Consider the following 10101-nt stretch of genomic DNA (forward strand, 5'->3'; position numbering starts at 1 on the left):
GTTCAAACAGGAACTTCTTTTGCTCAGCATGGAAGTTTTATTTATTTTGCAAAAAACGTTTTTGGTGCAGATAGTAAAAAAGGGAAATTACTCTGTAATTAATGCTAGGGGACTTAATTTACTTTAAACTGATCTTTCTCATCTTAAACATTACATTTTGAAGTTATACTCAATACATAAAAAGCTTGAATTTTTTTTAAAAGTATATCACAAGTGAGTCTTGAAGGCCTTGCCTCTCTTGTTTTTTTTGTTGTTGTATTTTTTACTGCTGCAGTTTTATTTGTTTTTCCTATCAAAGTGGATTTTTCTACAGAATTTTGCTAGGAACAACGCTTTTACTGCCATGGTTTCTTTTACATGAGCTGAGTTCATGCTGCACACAGGACCTCGGTTTATCGTCTCATCCGAATGACTAGCGTCCAGACCAGCACTCAAGGTCTAGTGGAGGGGGAGAAAATATTGGTGACTGAGCCATGATTCGAACCAGCACGCTCAGATTCTCTCGCTTTCTAGGCGGACGGGTTACCTCTAGGCCATCACCCCACTCCTTTATGACACATAAAGGCAACACAATACTGCAACACCACATGAAACAGCGCAGCACAGCACAGTGTGATGCAACAGAACACAGCACAACACTACACAGCATATGCACTTCATGATGTGAGGCAGTACAACATAAGTGGAGTGATGGCCTAGAGGTAACACGTCCGCCTAGGAAGCGAGAGAATCTGAGCGCGCTGGTTCGAATCACAGTTCAGTCGCCGATATTTTCTCCCCCTCCACTAGACCTTGAGTGGTGGTCTGGACGCTAGTCATTCGGATGAGATAAACCGAGGTCCCATGTGCAGCATGCACTTAGCGCACGTAAAAGAACCCACGGCAATAAAAAGGTTGTTCCTGGCAAAATTCTGTAGAAAAATCCACATCGATAGGAAAAACAAATAAAACTGCATGCAGGAAAAAATACCAAAAAAATGGGTGGCGCTGTAGCGTAGCGATGCGCTCTCCCTGAGGAGAGCAGCCCGAATTTCACACAGAGAAATCTGTTGTGATAAAAAGAAATACAAACACAAAACACTGCATAACACGGTGTAGCACAGCACAACATGACAACACTTACGGACACGACACAGCTCAACATAACACAGCACTCTGTGATGCTTCTTCTTCTTCTTCTTCTGCGTTCGTGGGCTGCAACTCCCAAGTTCACTCGCATGCACACGAGTGGGCTTTTACGTGTATGACCGTTTTTACCCCGCCATGTAGGCAGCCATACTCCGCTTTCGGGGGTGTGCATGCTGGGAATGTTCTTGTTTCCATAACCCACCGAACGCTGACATGGATTACAGGATCTTTAACGTGCGTATTTGATCTTCTGCTTGCATATACACACAAAGGGGGTTCAGGCACTAGCAGGTCTGCACATATGTTGACCTGGGAGATCGGAAAAATCTCCACCCTTTACCCACCAGGCGCCGTCACCGTGATTCGAACCCGGGACCCTCAGATTGAAAGTCCAACGCTTTAACCACTCGGCTGTTGCGCCCGTCACTCTTTGACGCAGCGCAACACAATACTTCATGACACGACGCATTGAACAGGCAACAACACAGCATAATGCAGTATAGCACAGCGTATCACAACACCGCATGACACATCGCAGCACCACTCTGCATGACGCAGCGTAGCACATGAGAGCGCAAGAACACATCTTCTTCTTCCTCGTTCGCCTCCAATTAGATAAGCAGCCCGGTGTCCTCGATGAAGGCTGCCGTCCATCGCAGCTCCTCCAGGGTGCCGTACAGCTTGGCTTCCACTGCTGTCGGTGTTGGCCAGTAGCAAGACGGGCGCAATAGCCGAGTGGTTAAAGCGTTGGACTGTCAATCTGAGGGTCCCGGGTTCGAATCACGGTGATGGCGCCTGGTGGGTAAAGGGTGGAGATTTTTACGATCTCCCAGGTCAACATTTGTGCAGACCTGCTAGTGCCTGAACCCCGTTCGTGCGTATATGCAAGCAGAAGATCAAATACGCACGTTAAAGATCCTGTAATCCATGTCAGCGTTCAGTGGGTTACAGAAACAAGAACATACCCAGCATGCACACCCCTTAAAACAGAGTATGGCTGCCTACATGGCGGGGTAAAAACGGTCATACACGTAAAAGCCCACTCGTGTACATACGAGTGAACGCAGAAGAAGAAGAAGAAGAAGGCCAGTAGCAAGAACACATGGAACGGCAAATAGTCATGGCCTGGCTTCGCTAACGAAGATCTAGGAAGGGCGTTGTCCACGTCTGATGCAGGCACGCTCATGGCTGACAAGGCCAATGCGGGAAAAGCAGAGTCGGCCGCAGCGGTTGCAAGGGAAAGTCTGGTCTGGGTTTGCGGCTGCAGCGTCGTGGTTCTTCCTCCTTCTGCGTTTGTCCTCAAGGCTGGCCCTGCGGTTGTTTTCGAAGGAGGAGACAGCTTGGTGGATGGTGCGTCGCCAGGTCTCTCGATCAGCGGCTACTGCGGACCACTGGCGATGGTCAATGTGACAGGCACCGAGAGCTTTCTTCAAGGAGTCTTTGTATCTCTTCTTGGGTGCTCCTCTGTCACTGGTGGCCAGTGGACAGTTCGCCATACAGCGCGATCTTGGGCAGGCGGTGGTCCTCCATCCTGGACACGTGCAGATAGTACACATGATGCCAAAGACGCAGACAGAAGTTGAGTCGTGTGTGTGTTGTGTGTTATCACAGCGGCGCAGGTTGGGGTTCTGAAGGACAACCTGTGTGCTGTCATGAAGGGAGAGGAGCAGTCCAGAAAAGTGAGTATTACCTTCTGGGTTTTTTTTTTTCTTTTGTATTTTACTGCTGCTTTTGTGTGTGTGTGTGTGTGTTTTGCAGTAATCCTCCATACTCCAATAGGAGTGAAAGGATAATTAAAACTTGAAACTTGTGTGTGTGTGTGTGTTTTGTTTGTTCGTGTGTGTGTGTGTTGGGTTGGTTTGTTTGTTCGTGTGTGTGTGTGTGGGGTTGTTTTGTTTGTTCGTGTGTGTGTGTGTTTGGTTGGGGTTTTTTTTGTTTGTGTGTGTGTGTGTGTGTGTGAGAGAGAGAGAGAGAGAGAGAGAGAGAGAGAGAGAGAATGAATAGCATGCTTGGGAGTATTTCCGTATTAGGCTGTCTTCCGCATTGGCATTTTGGAGATTTGATTAAAAAAAAATTTTTTTCAGGTCTTTTGTTTCCTTTATTTTATTTCACTTCAGTATTAAGACGTGCATTTTGGTTACGCAGCCCCACGGAACTTGATGGTAGAATTTTCAGTGTTAAAAGATTTTAGTCACTCCCACCCAGGAAATAGAAGTGAGCGTATGTGTTTGAATACTAATGAATTGGTGTTTACGTGTGTGTGTTTGATAAATGACAGATCTGTTTGTTGTTTTTTCAAGTTGTGCGTATGGGTTTTACATGCGAATGAAGGTTTGTGTTCACAACACGCATGGGTGAAAGTTACCAATCCCCGACATACGTATTTGCAATAATCTTAATGTTTGAGAACCAATATTTATCACAACCAGTCATATTTTGAGCATAAAGTTGACAGTATGAAGTCATTTTGGGGTTGGTGTGTGTGTGTGTGTGTGTGGGGGGGGTAATTTAGATTTTAGACCAGTATTTTGTTAACTGGTCTCCTTGGCTCAAGACGTATATCCTGCTTTAAAGTACAGCAACAAAAAAAGGCTGTTTAAAAAAAAAAAAAAATTATAAGTCTTGTTCTTACGTAAAAGGGGAGAGAGTGAGTGTGCTTTGTTCTTTCTGATTCGTCCAGACCTAAAAGAGACCCTCCCTTCAGGGGTGAAGAACAGAAAGGAGTCTGTGCTGTGCAGACTGCGTGCGGGGCACACGTTTTTTTTTTACTCATTCTTACTTGTTGAAGGGGGAAGAGGCCCCTCGATGTATTCCCTGTGATGAGCCTCTCACCGTGAAACACGTGCTCATTGACTGTTGGGATCTGCATGACGTTAGGCACAGACATTACACGGCGGTTTCTCTGAAGACTTTGTTTCGTGATGTCCCTCCGTGGGTGCTGATGGACTTCTTAAAAGAAGTGAACATTTTTAACCAGATTTGAAGGTTTTAAACTATGGAAGTTTTTTTTTTTAAACTTTGGAGTGGAAAGTTTGAAGTGGTGACTCGTTTTAATTGTTTGTTTTTTTAGCCTTGTAGTAGTTATTAACGCGGCGATAGCCTTGAGATGGCCTTAGTGGTCGGCGAGGCTCTAAGCACCATAATTTCATTTCATTTCTGACGGGCGCAATAGCCGAGTGGTTAAAGCATTGGACTGTCAATCCTGAGGGTCCCGGGTTCGAATCACGGTGACGGCGCCTTGTGGGTAAAGGGTGGAGATTTTTCCAATCTCCCAGGTCAACAAATGTGCAGACCTGCTAGTGCCTGAACCCCCTTTGTGTGTACATGCAAGCAGAAGATCAAATACGCACGTTAAAGATCCTGTAATCCATGTCAGCGTTCGGTGGGTTATGGAAACGAGAACATTCCCAGCATGCACACCCCTGAAAACGGAGTATGGCTGCCTACATGGCGGGGTAAAAACGGTCATACACATAAAAGCCCACTCGTGTGCATACGAGTGAACGCAGAAGAAGAAGATTTCATTTCATTTGTTCTTTCTGTCTGTGTTCATGGGCCGCAGCTCTCCATGTTCACTTGTGTGCGTGTCTGAGTGAGATTTTATATGCATGATTGTTGTTTTAGCCAGCCGTCAAGACAGCTATGCTCTGGTTTGTTTTTTTTTCAAGAATGTGCAAGCTGTGCGAGCAGGCTTTTTTTTTTTATGTATGACTCGGGAAGAGCATGTCACCCACAACGCTGTGCTATTTTTTCTCTCTCTCTCTCCCTCTTTCTGTCTCTGTCTCTCTCTTTCTGTCTCTGTCTCTCTTTCTGTCTCTCTCTCTCTCTTTCTGTCTCTGTCTCTCTCTTTCTGTCTCTGTCTCTCTCTTCCTCTGTCTCTCTTTCTCCCTCTTTCTGTCTCTGTCTCTGTCTCTCTCTTTCTGTCTCTATGTCTCTCTCCCTCTTTCTGTCTCTGTCTCTCTCTTTCTGTCTCTGTCTCTCTCCCTCTTTCTGTCTCTGTCTCTCTCTCTCTTTCTGTCTCTGTCTCTCTCTCTCTCTCTCCCTCTTTCTGTCTCTGTCTCTCTCTCTCTCTCTTTCTGTCTCTGTCTCTCTCTCCCTCTTTCTGTCTCTGTCTCTCTCTCTCCCTCTTTCTGTCTCTGTCTCTCTCCGTCTTTCTGTCTCTGTCTCTCCCTCTTTCTGTCTCTGTCTCTCTTTCTGTCTTTCTCTCTCTCTCTCCCTCTTTCTGTTTCTGTCTGTCTCTCCCTCTTTCTGTCTCTCTCTGTCTGTCTCTCCCTCTTTCTGTCTCTCTGTCTCTCTCTGTCTGTCTCTCCCTCTTTCTGTCTCTCTCTGTCTCTCCCTCTTTCTGTCTCTCTCTGTCTCTCTTTCTGTCCTTTTCTGTGTGCAGGTGGGTTTGTTTTGTTTTTTTGTTTTTTTAGGACAACCCCTTCATTGCCCTGGGCTCTTTTACATGTGCTAAATGCATGGTGCACACAGGACCTTGGTTTACCGTCTCGTCCAAAAGACTCTGGGGACCTTGGTTTATCGTCGCATCCAAAAGACTTAACACCCTGACCATCGATCAGGGTCTTAGTGGAGGTGAGGAGTGAAGAATCCCAGTTTGACACTGTGTGTGTGTGTGTGTGTGTGTGTGTGTGTGTGTGTGTGTGTGTGTCCTGGCAGTACGATGGCTACACGTCGTGCCCGCTGATCACGGGGAAGAACCGATGCATCCTGGCCGAGTTTGACTACGACGCCGAGCCGCTGGAGACGTTCCCTTTCGACCAGGGTAAAGAGCGACGTACCATGTACATCATGAAGGCTACCTTCATGCCCAAGATCTACTGGGAAGCCATGATGAAGTGAGTGCGGGTCTTTATTTATTTTTTGATATTTATTATTTACCTGCTGGTTCGTCGCTTGCACTGTCGTCTGCTAGGTCGATCGCCTTCAATGTGAAGGCTGCATCATAGGCATAACGTCGCGTTTTCGGCATGATGAGGGTGTACGCTTGAGCAGAGTAGTAGAACTGAATGCACACTGTCCTGAAGCTCATCCAAAAATTCATGGACAGAAATGATGATTTTGGTGAGTTGAAGGGCAGCTAAGAATAGACGAGAACGTGACACTCCCGGGATCGTTAAAATCCGCAAATAAGCCGCTTCGTTGTATAAGCCGCAGAGGTTGAAGCTGGGGTAAAAAGTTGCGGCTTATAGACCGAACTTTATGGTGTTTATTTTTTTGAAGTTTTATTGTTGTTGTTGGTCTTTACAATGCGATTAACTACAAGCTTTCTTTTCCAATAATGTAGAAGTGGTTTACTCATTGCTCCTTTATTATGATATTACAATGCTACCACTCGCTTTCGCCTCATCCTTGATGCCATTACTGTAATAGTTGACATAATTGATGCTGTCGCTATGTTACAACTGGTCTCTTTATTATTAATGTCATCTAAAATCATCATGATTGCTGCAATCAGTAATGTGTAAACATTGATTGATGGAATGATTGGACAAATTGTTGTTTTTTGTTGTTGTTGTTGTTTTGGGTTGTTTTTGTATTTTTTTGTATTTGTTGATGTTGTTGTTGCTGTTTTTTTTATATATCACTTTTTATTTTGTTTCTTGTCTTTTTCTCTGTTGTGGATGCTACTGTTCATTTTGTATTGTTTGTTTCACACTGTTCTCTGTATTGTATAAATGTCTTTGCAAAATTTATAAACAAAAAAAATATTTAAAAAATGAGTGCGGCGCACCTCTTTTGATTACTTGGCCCGTTGGGAGTGGGAGATACGAAATGCGTTGATGTGTGTATGTGCACGTGTGCGTGAGTTTTATGTGTTTCGGGGGAGTTGCATGTGTGCTTTTTTTATGTGTAGTGTTGGGTTTGTGTACACTTTTGTTTGTGCTTTTACATATCTGTGAGACTGGCAGTTTGTTGAAAATCTGTTGTAAGTGTGTGTGTGTGTGTGTCTGATATGTGTCTCAGGGGAGTCGCATGTGTGTTTTTTTTATGTGTAGTGTTGTGTCTGTGTACATTTTTGTTTGTGCTTTTTCATATCTGTGAGACTGCGTGTTTTGTTGCAAATCTGTTGTGTGTGCATGTGTATGCGTGTATGTGTGTGTGTCTACGCGAGCGTGAGTTTTATGTGTCGGGGGGGAGTTGTGTGTGCTTTTTCATGTGTGGTGTTGGGTCTGTATACATTTTTGTTTGTGCTTTCATATCTGTGAGACTGACAGTTTGTTGAAAATCTGTTATAAGTTTCTCTGTGTGTGTGTACGTGTGTGTGAGTTTTATGTGTCTCGGGGGAGTCGCATGTGTGTTTTTTCATGTGTAGTGTTGTGTCTGTGTACATTTTTGTTTGTTGTTTCATATCTGTGAGACTAGCAGTTTGTTGCAAATCTGTTGTAAGTGTGTGTGTGTGTGTGTACGTGTGTGTGAGTTTTATGTGTCTCGGGGGAGTCACATGTGTGCTTTTTCATGTGTGGTGTTGGGTCTGTATACATTTTTGTTTGTGCTTTCATATCTGTGAGACTGGCAGTTTGTTGAAAATCTGTTGTAAGTGTGTGTGTGTGTGTGTGTGTCTGATATGTGTCTCAGGGGAGTCGCATGTGTGTTTTTTTATGTGTAGTGTTGTGTCTGTGTACATTTTTGTTTGTGCTTTTTCATATCTGTGAGACTGCGTGTTTTGTTGCAAATCTGTTGTGTGTGCCTGTGCATGTGTGTGTATGTCTACGTGTGCATGAGTTTTATGTGTCGGGGGGGAGTTGTGTGTGCTTTTTCATGTGTGGTGTTGGGTCTGTATACATTTTTGTTTGTGCTTTCGTATCTGTGAGACTGACAGTTTGTTGCAAATCTGTTATAAGTTTCCGTGTGTGTGTGTGTGTACGTGTGTGTGAGTTTTATGTGTCTCATGTGTGCTTTTTTTATGTGTAGTGTTGGGTTTGTGTACATTTTTGTTTGGGCTTTTGTGTCTGTGAGACTGGGTATTTGTTGTTTATCTGTTGTGCGTGTGTGTGTGTGTTAGTGTTATGGGATCTGCAATATGTGGGAATGTGTGTGTGTGTGTGTGTGTGTACGCAGGTATGCATTTGTGTATGTGTTTATGTATATTTATTTGTTTATCCTTTTATATTATCATTATATTATTCCTTTTTTTCTTCTTTTTTTCTTTTTTATCATTTTATTTGTGCATTTATTTATTTTAGTGTATTTTATTTGACTTTATTTCATTTTATTTTATCTTATCTTCCCTCAGAGCCTGACTGATCACGCTGGGTTACTCTGCTAGTCAGGCATCTGCTTAGCAGATACGGTGTTAGCATGTATAGACGGATTCATCTGAATGCACTGGCATCTCCTTGAGCGTCGGAACTGAACTGAACTGATGTTTAAATCTACTGCTGCTGCTTCTTGTGGGCTGCAGCTAGTGCTTTTGCTCATATGTTTGAAGGGACTGTCCTGTCCTGTCCTGTCCTGTCCTGTCCTGTCCCGTCCCGTCCCGTCCCGTCCCGTCCCGTCCCGTCCCGTCCTGTCCCGTCCTGTCACTCATACGGGTGATCGTAGATGTGGTAGGTGTGTGCATGCAGGCTGTGTCCTTGTTTTTCAAAATGCACGGATCACTGTCCTGGCTTTTGGAATCTTTGTCATCATGCGTGCTGTGAATGTTTGGTGTCTCCACACGCACGCACGCACACACACACACACACACACACACACACACACACACACACACACACACACACACACACACACACACACACACACACACACACACACATAAAGAGGGCTCTAGCTCGAGCAAGTACTGATCATCTGTCTACATGGGAGGCCGGAAAGAAAGAATCTCCACCCTGAACACACCAGGCACTGCAACTGAGATTTGAACCCAGGACCTTTAGATTGAAAGTCCAGTGCTTTGACCGCTTGGCTGTTGTGCCCCTTTTGTTTTTTTCAAATACCAATATGTGGAGTGATGCCCTAGAGGTAACGCGTCCGCCTAGGAAGCGAGAGAATCTGAGCGCACTGGTTCGAATCACGGCTCAGCCGCCGATATTTTCTCCCCCTCCACTAGACCTTGAGTGGTGGTCTGGATGCTGGTCATTCGGATGAGACGATAAACCGAGGTCCCATGTACAGCATGCACTTAGTGCACATAAAAGAACCCACAGCAACAAAATGGTTGTTCCTGGCAAAATTCTGTAGAAAAATCCACTTCGATAGGAAAAACAAATAAAACTGCACGCAGGAAAAAAAAAAAAAAAAGGGTGGCGCTGTAGTGTAGCGACGTGCTCTCCCTGGGGAGAGCAGCCCGAATTTCACACAGAGAAATCTGTTGTGACAACAACAACAAAAAAAGAGAAATACAATACAATAATTTTCTCCCCCTTGTAACTTGTTTTCAGGGGACTGTGGAAAGGCCCTGCCCTGTTCCGCAAGATGTTGCACCTGGGAATGGGCCGCTAGACATGGGGGGCAGGGGGGCTGGGTCGTTGTCATGGAGACACGAGGGCGGAGGATGGGCGAGGGCTTCGGTTCCGTCTGCATGCTGCTGCAGCCTGTTGTCGTCGTCGTCGTCGTCGTCGTCATCAGCAAGCGCTGCGTCCTCCCTGCTTCTATAGAACCAGTGTGTCAGCCTGGGATGTGAAGAAAGAGACGTGTCAATTTCTGGCATCAGCGTGTGGTCTGATTTTCGACATAATCTGTTGCTTTTTTCTGTCTTTTTTTTTTTTTTTTTGGGGGGGGCGGGGGGGGGGTGCTGGGGGAGGGGTTCCAATAATTTTATTTAATGGTTTTTGTGTGAATTTTGTATGTGAGTCACAAATAATTTTTTTGTTTATGGGAGTTTGTTTTGGGGTTTTTTTTGGGGGGGGGGTGGGTGGGGGTAAATATTTTATTTCCAAAATATGAATTTTGATTGTTAATGTTTGTGTTGTTTTCTCCGTCAGGTTGGTGTATACCACAGCAGTGTTGTTTTATTTGTCTTCACTGAAG

The 10101-nt window shown here is 44.8% G+C and overlaps 1 protein-coding gene across 2 annotated transcripts in view; it reads left to right on the forward strand.

Annotated features, from left to right (window-relative positions):
- LOC143278138 (sulfide:quinone oxidoreductase, mitochondrial-like) overlaps positions 1-9829 on the forward strand; it is a 61967-nt gene extending 52138 nt beyond the window's left edge. For both annotated transcript variants that reach the window (XM_076583171.1, XM_076583170.1), the window contains 3 exons: positions 2740-2807; positions 5788-5966; positions 9513-9829. In XM_076583171.1, coding sequence (XP_076439286.1) covers positions 2740-2807; positions 5788-5966; positions 9513-9573 — 308 coding nt within the window. In that variant the 3' untranslated portion in view covers positions 9574-9829. The remainder of the gene's footprint in view (positions 1-2739; positions 2808-5787; positions 5967-9512) is intronic.
- The last annotated feature ends 272 nt before the right edge of the window (positions 9830-10101 follow it).

Source organism: Babylonia areolata, chromosome 35 (genome assembly GCF_041734735.1).
Source record: "Babylonia areolata isolate BAREFJ2019XMU chromosome 35, ASM4173473v1, whole genome shotgun sequence".
Classification (NCBI taxonomy): domain Eukaryota; kingdom Metazoa; phylum Mollusca; class Gastropoda; order Neogastropoda; family Buccinidae; genus Babylonia; species Babylonia areolata.